The sequence below is a fragment of the Anas platyrhynchos genome, chromosome 16 (genome assembly GCF_047663525.1).
Source record: "Anas platyrhynchos isolate ZD024472 breed Pekin duck chromosome 16, IASCAAS_PekinDuck_T2T, whole genome shotgun sequence".
NCBI classification, from domain to species: Eukaryota; Metazoa; Chordata; class Aves; order Anseriformes; family Anatidae; genus Anas; species Anas platyrhynchos.
Window position 1 is genome coordinate 2,752,440 of NC_092602.1, and position 15,840 is coordinate 2,768,279.

Sequence of the window (15,840 nt, forward strand, 5' to 3'; positions counted from 1 at the left end):
ATTTTCTTTGGGAGGTGCTGGAACAGGCAGAAAAGCAAAGCCAGGCCCTGCTCAATGCAAAATCATTACTTGTTCCTCTTCTGCCCTAAAAAACACCTGGCTGGGAGGTAAGGAAGAATCAGCCTCTGTGATTTTGTTAAGAGATGCAGGGGCTTTGCCTTGTTCCCATGGGGTGAGCAGTGAGACAGGAAGATTTCATTTTTTCAGATCAGTGGGATTTTCACATTCAATACACATCTCTTAATCTGTCCTGAAAACACCTGCCTGCAAATTTAATGAAATGACAGCATTTTAAGGAGCCCTAAGAGCACAAAGAAGTTGCGAGAAGAAATTCATACTTAAAAGTTACAAAAACTTCTGCCAAATCTCTTTGAAAACTTGATGCCTTAAAATGGGTTCCCAAGCCTTGATCAGAGCCAAAGTAGACTGAGATAAGCCAAGAAGGCTGGTGACCCCATGCAAACAGGCTTCGTTTCCCTTCACCCCCCTCATTCTAGTGGGGTTTGTAGGGGAGCAGTTACCTGCACAAGTCCATTTAGAGAATCATACCCTAAATACTAAGAAAACCCAGCAATTTTGCACACTGCTTTTCTTAAAAAATGATCCCGGTGACTAATTAAGATTCTGGAGAATTGATGGCACTACTCAAGATTTGATATTTCCCCTCTTCCAACTGAAGAGCACACGCTCTAAGGATTGCCTACTGCAGACACCAGGCCAAATGTACCACTTAAATCATTCCCCCTGTCTTCAAGGGAATAATCTCACCTCAGGGACAGACCCGATATGTCCCCCTAACTGCAGGAATCTCTAACATTAGCAGGGCACGTGCTGTCAGTTCAGCAGGTATTTTTCATGCAGAAATACAAAGAGCACTTACCACGCTACGGAGACACAGGCACAGAGACTGGCCACATGCATTGTATTTGCAGTTACACACGCTATGGCAATTAGGAGCAAGGAGTATTTAAATGGGGAGTAGTAATGTCCACTGAAACTATGGTGGGACAAACGAAGCTAAAGTAATAGTGTTAAAAGGCTAAATTTCATGAAGTGGTTGTTTAGAATTTTCTACAATGCTACTCTTAGAAAAAAAAGCCAAGTAAACCATACCTGGAGGGTTTCATTCACAGTTGGCGACGCGTCCTGTTCGGTGCCTACGGGTAGGGTCTGAGGAGTGTAAAGACCATTAACGAGCAGCTCGTAGAACCGCATGCGGGTTTCACCTGCACAAACCACAACGGGAGAGTTTAATAAAGAGAAATAACACAGCCTGCATAAAAATCTGTATTCCTGGCATCTGCACATCCCTGCCACAGAGGAACAAGCATCACCTCCAAGGTTTGTAGGGATCGTTTCTAAATAATCTGCAGGGCAAGCAAAGTCAGACACTCCTTTCTCAAGCCAAGCCAAGGAGGTTTCCTAAATCCTTCTCAGTCTGCTTGGCAGCTCTGCTCTTTACCATGCTTTCTGGAGAGCACCACTTTCCCTCCTCTCCAACGTGCCAAGCAAATAGTCTGCAGATTTGAGAAGTGAAACTCTCACCAAAGGGACAAGCCTCTGCCAACACCCAGAGCCACTTCAGAAAGCTCTCGCAACCCACCTTGCTAGCAGAAACTGGCTGCTATTAATGCACACACGATGCCTGGGAATGCCAAGGACAAAACCGTTAGCGGTGCTTTTCCAAAAAGACACTGGCTGATCCTTTTTTCCCCCCGGTTAAAGGCATGCTCGATGGCATCCTTCAAAGAATAAAAGCTAGAGAACCAAAACGGCCCTTATATCGCTACTGAGACTCAGTCTTTCCACTCCCAGCTCATCCCTGAACTCTAGGTAAGACCCAGTTCTTAAAATTGGATTTTTCATGACCACAAAACCCCAATCCTACTTATTTTGCAGTCTGTAAGAAATTTGCCATCCACTTCAAAGGGAACAGAACCAGACTCCAAGACTGTTTGCTGGCTTTTGCTCTGGAAGATAAAGAATACACAGGAAAATGGACAGGGACAGCACCTGAGCCCAGAGCATGGATTCAGGCAAGAACTCCCCTGGAACAGCACAACTTCCCTGGCTAATGCTGCGAGATCAGACCCCAAGCTGCCTGCAAATCACCCTGTGCAATTTGAAAGCAAAGCACCCACAGCCTGATGCTGCACAGGGAAAGGACTGACTTGTCTTGAATAAATGCTGTAGATGAGGTTATTTGGTTCTCAGATCTCATTTCATAAAGCCTTGAGCCACATCATCAACTATGTAAACTGTTTAAGTTCAAGTGAAGTCATAACAAAATAGATCTCTTCAAGACAAGGCCTAAAATGCTTGGAATTATTAACACATGCACACCCCCAGGAAACCACAGCGTCGTGGATACGGAAGCATTGGGTTTACTTTAAAACCGTTTTTTAAATAAATGTAAAATAATTGTTAGAAAGCTTCATAACTCCTCTTGGATCCCTGATAAAAGTCACAAATCTCATTTTCAAATTGCTTTATGAACGTGAAACTACTCTCAGCTATTTCTCTAAGGCCAGGTAATTATTAAGTGTGTCCATCCTGCGGGACAAAGTGAGGCAGAGAAGTTGTTTTAAATTAGCCCGTCTTAGATTAGGGAACTGGAATTATTAGTTCCAGATTCCCAGGCTTGTGATCAGGTCAGACAGATAAAACACTTTTACTCCTCATATTTATTTTGCTAGACTACAAAAATCAAGCTTTCAACCAACCATTAATTTTACCATGCTCTTGAAAAGCTGAATACTAGGAAGAAATTTGGGATATTATATATAGCTTGAAATACATATAAATATATATACATATATATATATATACACACACATAGAGGCAGATATACATGAAGAACAACTTAACCTGCTAATGCTACTTTAGGAATAATATTTTCACTTGACTCTGTGAGCTTATAAAACACTGACAGTCTTACTCTTTTGGAGCCAAACAGATACATTTGCAGGAAAAAAAGAAAGAAAAAACAAAACAGATTAGAAGCACACAGATGGCAAATGAAACAAAAATGCAATTTAAAACTAAGATTTTGATGTTTTTTTCCCAAGAAACAGAAGCTTCAGAAGCCCTCTTTTCCCTGATGGGCAGCTAACTTTCTTGAACAGCTGTCTGTCCAAGACTGTTGAGTAGTTTATGAATGGAGGAAAACAAGGAGGAATGTAGTACGATCAGCTCGTTTAAAATGCCTGTCACTAAGATATCTCCACTTGTAACCCTGCTGTAGCTTGCATTATTAAAACTACAAATGGTTAATTTTTTGTTTGATGGAATTTTAACCTTCAAATTTCAAAGTAAGCAGGGAAAGAGCCTGCCTGTAAAAAGGAATGATATTAGAATTTCAAAGCACACATCTGTAAAGCCAAGGTTAGCTTAGAAGAGAAAATATTAGAGTGCTGCTGTGATTTTTCCTCTACCGGAGCTCAATCATGTCAGTTAACGTCCTACTACAGCCTCTTACCACGTGTGGCATACCAACTGCTGCACAGGTTGTACACAAAACTGTCAAAACCATGTAATACAGCACAAAAGCATCAGCATTGCACTTTTTTTTTTCTCTTTTGGAAGAAAATGGTGCTTACAACGTCCTCTTCCCAAGAAAACGTGCAGCAGGTCTGCTTTAAGCTGGAAGTGCCGGGGTTGCAATGAGGAGTAAGTCCAAGTGACAACTGATCTACTCCGTGTTTATGTCTACACCCCTTCAGCTGCAGAGGATATTTAAGATTGGGGCACATTTTAGGCAAGTCTTTCACTAACAGGCTTGGAGGAAAGAGAAGAGAGAAAGCAGTAAGATGCAGCGCTTCCACGCTTCCAGGAACTTTACGGGCTCCCCAGTGCTCAGGTCTGGGGCTGGTTATGTGCAGGACGCGGGGCTCCTGTGGCTTTAAGAGCCAGCCTCACACTTGCACACACACTCACACGCACACTCACGCTGTCAAGTGCTGTGCACTCCTCTGCTGACAGCCGGGAGTTCGCCACGAAGCATCAATGAAATGCCAGGCACGCGGAGGACGGCACCCAGCCCCGCTGCCACCGCCAGAATCCCCCTGTTTTGGGTGCCAGGATCCCCCAGTTTTGCCCCAAACCCCAGACTTTGCCAGTCAGGGGATCTGGCAGCCCTGGGAGGAGGTTGAGCAGGATCAGGACCCAGCGGCCGGAGGGTGCTGGGGGAGCAGGGGCGGCAGGATGGCAGCATTTTGCAAATTACAGGGCTGTCTCCTAGCAACTGACAACACATTTGGCTCCACGTGACTTGCAAAGGGCCCAGAAACCAGACACGCACGCGGGGGGACAGGGGCGCTCCCTCCGTATTTTTAATCGCCGAGCCCTTGCGGTCCTGCAACAGCATCTGCTCGAGGAGAGGCAGGGCATGGGCACTGCGAACCGCCACCGCATCGGGCCGAAACGTGCCCCTCACCTTTTGTATCCAGCTCCACGTGGATGATGTTGCCCATGACGGACGTGTTGTGAAGGTGCTGGACGGCCTCCCGGGCACCCTTGACAGTGGCGAAGATGACTTTGGCGATGCCCAGGTGCTTCTTGTTCTTGGGGTTGTAGAGAATCTCCACCTCTTCCACTTCGCCGTATTTCTTGCACATGTCGGTCAAAAAGTTTTCGCGGATGTTGTCGTTCAGCTTGGCAAAGGTGACCTGCTTGGGAGGCACTGGCCCCACGTAAAATTCATCAATCTGGAAGAGGGCACAAGCGGGGAGGAGGCGGTAACAATAACCGGCGGCGTTAAAGAGCACGGAGGAGGGCATTAGGATGGCACAGGAGGGAGAGGGTTAAAACCTCCTGCAAACTTTGGGGAAAGAAAGCTGCCTCCGAGGCTGTAGGATGAAGGGGATGAACCCACAGCTGCTGACCGGAGCTGGCTCCCTGGCTGGAGCAGTGCTGTCAGCAGAGCCCCCCTCTGCTGCCCCCCAACCCGAGGAGAAGCCCCCCAGACACGGCTCCAAAACGTCCAAGGGATCTCGTTAGACAGATGTATGGATTTCTCGTTATCTTTATAGAACAGGATTATTGTTAAACGGTTTGCTGAATAATAATGTTAATAGGGAGACGACTGTCATTTAAACGGTTCATTAAACTGTTTGGAAGTCAGGCTACACTCCCAAGTAAACAAGAATACAAAGCAAAAGCCAAAAGTCAGGGCAGTACCTTGAATTTGGGGACAGACAGCTCCAACTCCTTAGTTTTGGTCCATATTCGCCCTATTCTGGGATCCCTGACACAATCCACAGGAGCGATTCCCGAGTTCTGGGAGGAGGAGGAGAAAAAGCACAAAACCGACAACAACAGTGCTTGAAATTTCAGGCAGAAATAAAACAAAAACATAAACCCCAAGGAAGCAGGGGCTGTCTCGAGGGAAGGGAAAAGCACACACACGCATACACACACACACGTGTCAAATTGCAATACTGCTGGGAAATGCACACGGATTGGAAACACAGAAAGAAAGCTGCAGGTTTGGGCTCCTCGTAGGGCTCCTGACAGTTGAATGCACAGTGTCAGGTGGCGGTAACTTTGGTGCCTGTCCCCCCCAGACCCCCCTTCAGCCGTGCCGGGGGGTGACCGTGACCCGGGGAGACCCCCAGCCCCCCAAAACACCGGCTCCGACAGGGGGTGAGGCGTGCAGGGCTGGGGGGGGCACGATACAAAGGGGGAAACACCACAGCCCCCCTCTTCCCCCCCCTCCGCTCACCGGCATGCTAAAATGTTGCCCATCGTAGCGATAGAGTTTGTGCTGTCCTTTTTTCAGAGCCGGGTCAATAATCAACTTGTAACTTCTCCAATGGTGATTTCTTTTCTCGACAGAAGTGCTGGCTTGCGTGCTGTTCTCCATTCCGTTGATCCAACCTGGGAAAAGGGGGGAGAGAGGAGGGGGGGGAAGGGGAAAAGACAAAAACACCCAGAAAACCGTGAAGTTAAAAAAAAAATATATCCAACAAAGAGCCCTTTTTTTTTTTTCCCCTCTTCCTTTTTTTTTTTTTTTTTTTTTAAACGAGCTCCACACACACCCAGGCAGGGAGGAAATCCACAGCGAAGCGAGCCCTAAAATGGGGGAATCGCGAGCCGGGTCCCCCCCCCCCCCCCTCTCTTCCCTCCCTCCCTTCTCCCACCCCGGCGAGACAAGAGGCAGAAAGGCGAGAGGAGGAGGAGGAGGAAGGGAAAGGAAGGAGAAAAGCCCCAGGCTCACTTGAACTCTGCTTTTTGCCATGATCCTCGGGGTGCTTGGCTCTCTCCCCCGCCTTGGTGTCTCGGAAAGACATCGCGCTGAGGCGGCCGAACCGTGCGTCTCCGGGCGGCGAAAAGGCGCAGCTCTCCCCCCCCCCCCCCTCCTCCTCCTCCTTCTCCGCCTCACATGGGGGCCGGTTACCGGCGCGGGCTGCCCGCCAGGCTCCTGCCTGCCTTTTTCGCGAGCCACCACATATTGTTGTGCGCGTGTGTGTGTGTGAGCGAGTGTGTGAGTGTGTGAGGTGAGTGTGTGTGTGTGTGTGTGTGTGTGTGTGTGTGTGTGTGCGCTCGCTGCTGGCGGCGGCGGCCCTCCCACAATTCACCGCTGCGAGCGCCTCAACCGCCCTCCGCCGCCTGCACATTCACGGCGGGCAGCCCCCGGCCGCCCCTCAGCCGCCGAGCTCGGCCGGCATCAACACCCCCCCCCCCCTCCCCTCGCGGCACACCCTGAGGTGATTTTTTTTTATTTTCGACCTAATTCGGGTTTTGATCGTTTTTTGAGGTTCTTCGCTGCCGGTTTAATGTGCGGCGGGGTGGTTTTTTTTTTTTTTTTTTCTCCTTTGCAGCGTGGAATCTGCCCGCTGCGTTTACCTTAGCGCTGAGTGTTTCTAAACAAGATGGACCGATAGGTGGGGACAACTTCGGGGAGACTTCGGCGAAGACCGGGGCGGGGATGGAGAGGGGGGGGGACACACATACACAGAACACGGCGACACCCGGCGGGGGGAGGACACCGAGAGAGAACGGGGGGGGAGGGAAAAGAAGGAAAAAAAATGAAGAAAAAAAAAAAAAAAACGGGGCCGGTTTTGCCTATTAAAGCCCCGCCAGCCAATCAGCGGCGAGCTTCCATTTTGTTGAGGGCTTAAAGGCCGCGCGGCTGCCCCGTGCCCCCCCCTCCCCCGTTTTCCCGGTCCCCCCCCCTCCCTCCCCTTATCCCCGGTTCCCCCCCGGGGGGGGCCCGGAGCCGGGCGGCGGCGGCGGGCGCGGGGCCGCAGCTCGGGGCCGCGGGCGGGCAATTGGCTGGGGAGCGGCGGCGGGCGGGCGCGGGCCAATCAGACCGCGGCTTGCATCGGAGCCGGCGTTCTTAGGCGGCGCGCTAAAGGCGGCCCCGAGCAGACGGCCCAGGAGAGGCCACGGGCGCGGGCGGCCATCTTTCTGCAGGGAGCGGCCGTGGCCAACTGGGCTTTTTCCTTTGTTCCACAAAGGGGGGATCCTGCCATTTGAGGAGCCACTCCGCAGGAGCGCCCAGGGGGGTGTTTAAGGTCTGGCAGCAGGCTTAGAGGAGCTCGCTGAAGAAGGAAGATATCTTTTTTTTTTGCCCTCCCCAACCCCTCTAAAAAAAAAAAAAAAAAAACATTTTTTTTTTTTTTCCCTTATGGTTCGGGATCCATCTTTGTCTTGTGTAACTAGGTCATGGCACACCCTTTGTCAGCAGTAACAATTTTGAACGCAAAACAACAACAAAAAAAAGTAAATACATGATTTTTTTTTTCGTTGTTCAGTTTGGGTTCTGTTTTTTCTTTTTTTTTTTTTTTTCGAAGCTTCATAGAGCTTTGTGATGACTGAACAATAAATTTTAGAAAGTATTTCCTGTATTAAACACTTAACTCCTGGCCATTTTTATTAACTCCTCTGGTGCTTTTAAAGGTAACGTTTTAAATATAGATGTAGGAATACTGAATTCTGGCAAAAAAAAAAAAAAAAAGGCAATTTTACTATAAGCTTTCTTTTCTCTTTGCTTACGTTGTAAGTACACAATCCATTCTGTCCTTGCTAAGTGTAGTTTTCATGTTAATGTTACTGAAGTGGTCCTTATTTCTAAGCCTTCATTTGCATGTCTCTATGTTCTTGTCTGTTTATCTAAACCAATTTATGCTTTTGAAATATTTTACTTATAAAGCAAAATATCTACCTAAGAGATGCTTACAGCTGTTTACAACCAGTAACTGTTAACCAGGTGTTTTCACACTAACATACGCAGCCTAAAATTATGCAGGAGAGCATTTTTAGCGTCTGCGTGCTCCGTGGAAAAACACTGAGCGTCCTTTTTATGTACAGAGTAAATCTGCCACGGGAACGTAGATTTAAGCCTCGAGTAGGACTCCTCGCTGCGTACGGTCAGTCAACATAGCTGGACAACGTTTTCTATAGCTTGCTTTTTGGTTGATTTTTTTCCTAATGCTAGACCACTGCCATATAAAGATCCGTAACTATCTCAACAAGATCTGCTTTGACTTGCAAACTTATGAGAGAAGTGGTGATACAGATCATATATATTTATAGCCATATTAAAAAAAAAAAAAAAGCGTAACAACTTCACCTTCAGAGCTGCATTCAACTATGGTGCGCGGGTAAGTAAACCCTTTTGCCCTTGCAGAGGAACATATAGACCAGGCCTGTGCGGCTAACGTTATTGTCCTGGGCGAGAGATCCTAATGGTCGTCTTAAGAGCGGTGGCGATCTCCTTCTCCTCAGATACATCTACAGCACATCTGAAATGTCCTATTTTCAGGGAGGGATTTCTTTTTCTGCACAAAGCGCTTGGTTGTCCGCAGCCCTGCTTTTTTTTTTTTTTTGTTTGCGGAGAGACGCCGTGAATCCATTGCAGGCATTACGTGGCTGTTCAATTGAACAAAAGAGGAAAAAAAAAATCTGCCTGTGAACTGTAAGATGTTACTGAGGTTGATTTTTAAAAAGGCGAAAAGGCGGTGGTGGTGGTGGTAGGGTTCCCTTACATGTTTATCCGTCTAATTACAGAAGCTCGACCAAAAAAAAAAAAAAAGCAAGTGACAAAATGGGGTGGGGGGGCTGTTTTTCAGGACGGTGAGTCTTAATGGCGGATGTCTCACTGAAAAGCACTGTAAAATCCTTCATACCGAGAGTCAGTGGGTTGGAGAGAGGGGGAAAAATGAGGTCTGGAAGTAAATCCAAAATGAGGGAGTTGCCTTCCAAGTGAGGGACCCTTTGCAGCCTGAGTTTTACAGATGGCGAGCCGTGACGCAGTTGGTAATTCACAGCAGTTGTGCTTTAGTGCAGCCACCCAGCCCACGAAATGGCCTCCCCGCCGAAGTCTGGTGGTTTTATTGTGTGAAAAGCCTGAGGAAGCACCGCGTCTCGGGGCGCCGGGAGGGGCGGCTGGCGGCGGGCAGGGCGCTCCCGGTCGCGCTCCATGTTGTGTGAGGGCAGCCGCCATCATGGCTTCTCCTTCCTCGCCGCGTTCTCCTCAGGGCTGGGGCGGCGGCGAGCCGGGTTCTCCCCCACTGCCTGCCGGCGCTGCGCTGCGATCACTGCAGGGAAACGGCTTTTTTTTTTTTTTTTGCCTTTTTTTTTTTTTTTTTCCCCGCCCCCCCCCTTACTTCCCGCACGGCTTTTGTGAGGGGTTGTGGAAGGCGAAGGCGAGGAGGGAGCGGGGCGCCCGGCGGCTTTTTCTCGCCGCCGTTGCCTCGCACAAGATGGCCGCGGCTGGGGAGCGCCCTGCAGCGGAGGGGCTGGCGGGGCTCCAGGCCGGCCGGCCGGGCGGGGAGGACAAAGGCAGCTCGCAAAATGCAGCCCAAGCCTTGGGAGCCTATAAATAACGCCGCCCGCCCCTCGCCTGCCTCCCTTCCCCCTCTCAGCCGCAGCCTGCGGCTGGCTTTTTATAAATACCAAAAGATGGAAGCAGCCTAATGCGGTGGGGGGTGGGGAGGTGGGGGGGGGGGGTAAAAAAGAGCAACAAACAACCTCCTCCTGCTTAAAAAAAAAAAAAAAAGAAAAAGAAAAAAAAAAATCAGAGGGGGGAGAAAGGCAGGCAAATGAGCTGGCCGCGGGAGGAGCAGGGCGGCGTCGCCAGGCTCCCCGCCTGGAGCGGGCTGCGCCCCGCCAACGTGCCGGGGGAGCGCGGCCGCCGCTCGTCACACGGCTCCTCGGTTGTTTTTTTTCCTTCTCCCGGGTTTCCCCACACCCTCGCCCCGCCACCGCCGAGCTGCTGCGGCCGCTGCCGTGCCTCTTGCCGCCTGCAGCCGGGGAGGAGCCGGCCCGGCCCGAGCGGGGCCGGCCTGAGGCGCCCACAGCCGAGGGCTCGCTGCCGGGCCGCCATGGCCCCGCTGAGGTGTTCCTGTTGTGCTTGGGTTTGGTGGCGTTTTTTCATCCTTGGCTTTTTTTTTTTTTTTTTTTTTCTTTTTTTTTCTTCATCCCGAGCAGCTTTCCCTGCAGCTCGCTTCGGGTGGAGGCGTGGGGTTCTGGTGCTTTTGTCTTTTCGGAGCTTCGTGAGCCTCGTTGGGGAGCTGCGCCGTGTCCTTCGTGACAAAACGAGATGGGGCAGGGCCGGGAGGGGAGCGAGCAAAACCCCTCGGGGCTGGCACGGGGGGAGGAAGGGGAGGAGGTGAGGAAGGGGAGGAAGATGAGGTGAGGAAGATGAGGTGAGGATGTGAGGAAGGTGAAGGTGAGGAGGTGAGGAAGGTAAGTGCCGCCGGGCCCCGCAGCTTTGGTTAAACCCGTGCCGTGCTGCGTGCCGAGGCTCCAGCCCTGCTGCCCTGCCAAGGAGGTAATTTCGCAACAACGTCAGGTTACGCTTTCTTTTTTCCTTTTTTTTTTTTTCTTTTATTTTTTTTTCCTCCTTCCCCTTCCCACCCTCACCCCCCTCTTCGGTCTTCAGTGCTCCCCGCACCCCAGGCAGTTCGGAGCAAGCAGCAAACCTGTCTGCACAACACAACACATCTCCACCAGGAGGAAAGGAAAAAAAAAAAAAAGAAAAAGGAAAACCAAACCCTCCGAACTGCTCGCAGACGGGCTCCCTTCGGGCTCTGGTGCCCCTCGGTGCCAGCAGCCCCCCCGGCAGCCCTGTGGGGAGCGCCTCGGCCTCCCGGCATGGGACGAAATGGCCGAAGCTGGCAGCACGGAGATCAGAGCACAGTGTGGAGCCGTGCCTGGGTTTGCAGGGTGGCTTCTGGTGTCCTGTTTCCTATTTGGAACTGTTGTTTTTTGTTCTTTTTTTACCACTCGCATCACGAGTTCAATCAACGAGTAAAGCGATTAAGAAAATTAGCTGATTTAAACAGCATCGGCCATTAAATTCCCTGGGATTTTAAGCTGACGTCTAAGTAGGTATCTGGATATTAACAATCTCCGCATTTTAACTTAAACCTCAATTTCAGTCTATTTAACCCTGAAGCAAACTGGCTCTGCCTGACACAGCCCAGGCTTCAAAACAAGTCAGCCAGCCCATAATACTGCGGGAGCTCAGACAGCTTTGTCTGTACGTGCACCTTCCTGTGCCTTTTTCCAGGGCTGTAATCTCGGTGAGTGCTTGGTCCCCGTTGGGGACGGGTGTCCCCACGCTGCCATCCGCGAGCGGCTCCGATCTGGAGGTCCTGGAGCTGGTGCCTGGTGCTGGCAGGGCCGGATCCTGCCGAGGCGGCGAGCAGGGTACAGCAGCCCCAGTGCTTGGTGTGGGTCCTCAGCACTGCTGGAAATTGCTTTTGTAAGTCTGAACTGAAAAAATTTCTTTACGTTTTCAGGGTTTCTAAATGACTGTAATGTTCGGTGTAGCTTAAAAGTCACCCAGGCAGTTGAGACCAGTTGCGCTCCCGGAGTGGGTGGTTTAATGGCTGAAGCTCGTATTTGAAAAGCTGAGTGTTCTGGTACAGCGTGTTTAAATCCCAGAAAGGTCAAACCAGACTTTCATACCGAGTTAGATTGACCCTGGTTTACTGCGTGAGACTCTTTAGAGAAAGAAAGAGATCTTTCAGGGGAAAGGGAAAAAAAAAAAAAAGATTTTTTCCTCCGAATGGCCTGTGGTGGCTCTACGCACATTCTTAAAGCAGCAGGGTTTGTTCTTGCCCACAGCGTCCCTCCCCTATATTGTTGAGCCGAAAACTCTTATGCTAATTCTTTTAGTGTCTGTTATCAATAAGAAGTTGTTTAATTTCTTTGGCAAAGTGTTGCAACTAAAGCAAATTAGATCGAGAGGCAAAGTGAAATAAAAAATATGCAGCTGCTCTGCCAAACAATGATCGTGACTGTTTACAGCGTTTTGTTTTAGACTGGCTTGTACACAGAATCCTTTATATCGAAGGTTTGCATGTCACAATCCATTGCTTGTGCAAGCAGACTAGATTAATAGCTTATAAAGGACAAAAGGGACCTAGGTTCATCTGGTTAGACTTCCTGCATTATGCAGGTCATAAGATATTTGGGAGTTGCCTTTTTTCATTTCAGAGAATTTAACAATAGCATAGCAGCGTCTTAGAAAAGAGATCAGAATTCCATTTTAAAATGGCCTCTGAGACAGAGTAAAATAAGAGTTGGCAGATTGCTTCCATCAAAATCGACCTGACAGACTGGAGATTAAGATACCTCACTAAAAGTGAGCTTTGTCTGGTTTCTGCTTTCAATTATCAGACACTGCTGCATGTCTGTCTGCTGGACTGAGCGCTCCATTACCAGGTTTCTGTCCCCGTGTAGCTGTGTACAGAGCGGTAACTGAGCATTTAGTGCTCCCTTTGCAGGCTCACAGAGCGCCCCTCGGGTCCGGATTTACCGATCCTGTCCTTGCTGCCGCTGTGCTTCCCTATGAGCTCTCCAGTTCTTCCCATTTTGATCGGGGCACCCAGAACAAGACAGAGCACCCGGTGCCGGCAGCGTGCTCGGCTGAGGTTTCTGTTACGCAGCCAGGGATTGCTCCAGCCCGTGCTCAGCTGGTTTTCCTGCACTGCTCCTGAAATGCTATCCAACCTGCTCCTTCCTGGGACAGCATCCCCGTCCTGTCGGCTTCTGCTTTGTTCTGTCAATGGCCTTGCACTTGAAAAGGGCAGTCCTGAGACAGCATTCTTGCTTGCAGTGGCCTTTTTTTATACATCCTGCTGCTGTTACCAACCAGGTCTGTAGGGGACATGTAATTACTGCAAGTTTTCTTCTCAGCTTGTTGATGAACGCTGCTTCTGCCCCTGCTGTAGGAGTGTCCCAGTTCCAGGTGTGTGCGTGCCTCAGCCTTGCCAATATTGAGTCAGGAGGAGATCTGATCTACGCCATCCCGTGCCGCACCCAGCCCGTGGGAGGAAAGCCCAGTTAAGGAGCTGGAAGGGAGCCTGAGGCTCGCTGCAGCGTGCGCCCGCCCTGGTGACTAAAGCATAGCTATTAAATAGCATAGCTATTAAATAACACCAGGCCCGAACCAGATAGTTGCAGGACCCATAAAAGAAAGATAACAGCTGTAGGACACGGTGATTACTGCTGCACTTTGAGACGTTGTTAGATGGATTTTACTCCATGTGATCACGCCGTCTTGGTTTTTAATTCTCTACTCCTGATCATGTAAATGCTTCGCAGGGGTTGAAGTATAGCATATCAACCATCTCCTACTAGTGATACTACCTGAATCATCTAATCTTGAAGCTTCTTCAGTTTCTCTCTCAGCAGCTAAGCTCACGGAGCTCTGCCCCGGTGGACTTGCAGTAGAAATCTCCCAGACTCACCTTCCATTTCGGCTGAGCAAGCAGAAACGTGCCAGGGGCCAGCTTGGGCTGGGCAGAGTCCTGCTGCCTTTCCCCTGCAGCTCCACGGTGCCTCCTGTACCGCTCTGCTCAGCTGCTCTTCCAAGACCTAGGCATGTTTGGGGCTGCTCACCCACTGCCAAATTTGATGGAGGCTGGAGGAAGGAGGGGAAAAATGGCACAGAACTACACGGTCACGTTAGACTTAATTTTAGGAAACGAGGCTAAAAATACCGAAAGAACATTGAGGAGGAATACGGCCTGGGTATTTGCCTGTTCAGTCTTTTTTTTTTTGGCCATGACATTTTTCATTTCTTCCTAAGTACAGCAGATCAGACAGCTAGGAAATTTCTCAGCCAAAATACGCAACCTCCTGACAGATGGCACCTGTGTTCCAGCACGCTCTGAGGACACATGGGATACAGGGACTGAATAACGACCGGGAGGTACTGGTCTGCTGTCTTGTTTCAACTGCCTGGGTACAAAGAGAGATATCTTCACACCCAACAGGGGGACAAACAGTTATTTTAAGATCCATACAACTTTTGATGGACACGTTGGACATGTGCCAGGGCTGTTTTTTTTTTTCCTTTTCCTTTTAAACTGCATCTGTTCATTTTATTTCTGGTAGTATTATGACAAAGCCACCTCTGTAAGGTAGGTAGTGAGTGCTTTCAGAGATCTAATCATTCTTGAGCTTTAAAAGAATAAAAAAGCTGTTTCAACACCTGACTTGCAGAATGTTTTGTGTTGCTACTTGCCATTGAAATGCAGCTGCTATTGAAACGCCGTGATCCCATCAGTATGTACAACCGGTTATTGTTTGGAGCACTTTCATGCTTACAAAAATCATTAAATAAATCAAGAAGGTTGGCAATTCTAATCAACGTTTTAAAGCTGTCAAATTACTAAACATTTCACTTCATTGCTTCACGGCATAAACAGTAGGGTTTTTTAAAGGGGAAAAAAAAGAATTACCATTTTAGAAATTCTAGCACTCACAGGGGTTGCATCAAAAGCACACAAAGACAGAGATAAGTGAGCTGGGAAGGTTTTTATGCGTTAAAATACTCATGTGTCTGGACACCTATCGTTAAGCAGCCTAAACACGGTGCTGGTTGGAGACCTGTGAGCCTTTTTAACAAACGCAGCACACGAGGGAACGTCTGATTAGAAGTGGTGGAGCACCAAGCGCTACAGCCAGCAAAGCAACGACAAAGATGGAATGGAAGGAGTTCAGCTTACAAACCAGAGCATTTCCTTCTAACTGCGACACGAGATCGGAGGTGGCTTTTTGCCCTTGACGTTGTTGCTCCTGTATCAGCGAGTGAGGATCCCCATCCTGATTTGTTTTTTTTCAGGAGGGTTGGGAGCTCAGCCCCGGTTCTGGCCAGGATGTGGGGAAGTGGCTGCCTTGCCATCCATCCCGCCTGCATAGCAGCAGCGCCCAGTTGCTAAGCAGCTGCAGAGCCGGCCTCGCTGCGCCACCAATCAGCTGTGCTAAGGGAGCAGCACGGTGTCCTCCATCGAGTGCAGAGGAGCCAGCAGCGGCCATGGTGGAATTGTTTTCTGCTTGTTTGCTGCCCTGGCTGGCTCGCAGGACCCCGAGACGAAGGAGCAGGAGCAGGGGAGGGCGAGGGAGAGGCAGCATATGTGCACAGCGGAGGTTACAAAGCCAGCAGATCTGAGCAGAGCAGGGGGCACGCGCCCAGGAGAAAGAAATGGGAGAGAGGCCAAATGCACAGTTCGGAATAGAAAAAAACAAAACAGGAGGGGAGTGCAGCATATGGAGAGGGGAAATAAAGCAGAACTTGCACAGGCTGCGAATAATTGAATAGGAAAATACAGGGAGAGAGGAAAGGAGCTTGATTCATTACTGCCCTTCACCTTGCAGAGACAGCATCACCCGGGAAAAGGAGGTGTGGAACACAACAGCGTCGTTCATGTTTCTCAACAGACTGTAGGTTTTACATTTCAACCCCTGCCATGTGGGGTTTTCTCCCTGGCTAGCCCCTGCCTTTTGTTTAGATGGGATTCCCACAGGCTCTGCTCTTACCTTTGCCTAGCTTCTGATTTATTTTCATACTTGCTTTAGCTTTCTGTGTTTTTTTTTTTT

At 49.5% G+C, this 15,840-nt stretch overlaps 1 protein-coding gene and 1 long non-coding RNA gene across 2 annotated transcripts in view; one reads left to right on the plus strand and one right to left on the minus strand.

The window, feature by feature from the left end:
• The window catches only part of SETD1B (SET domain containing 1B, histone lysine methyltransferase), a 46,542-nt gene extending 39,741 nt beyond the window's left edge, over positions 1-6,801 (minus strand). The window contains exons 1-5 of the mRNA XM_038187210.2: positions 6,218-6,801; positions 5,723-5,877; positions 5,179-5,277; positions 4,436-4,706; positions 1,114-1,226 (exon numbers count right to left, since the gene is read on the minus strand). Coding sequence (XP_038043138.2) covers positions 1,114-1,226; positions 4,436-4,706; positions 5,179-5,277; positions 5,723-5,877; positions 6,218-6,617 — 1,038 coding nt within the window. The 5' untranslated portion in view covers positions 6,618-6,801. The remainder of the gene's footprint in view (positions 1-1,113; positions 1,227-4,435; positions 4,707-5,178; positions 5,278-5,722; positions 5,878-6,217) is intronic.
• A 323-nt stretch (positions 6,802-7,124) lies between these two features.
• On the plus strand, positions 7,125-14,456 carry LOC139998833 (uncharacterized). The gene is made up of 2 exons (XR_011803840.1): positions 7,125-8,606; positions 11,519-14,456. It is a non-coding gene; the product is annotated as an uncharacterized lncRNA (long non-coding RNA).
• Positions 14,457-15,840: the final 1,384 nt, after the last annotated feature.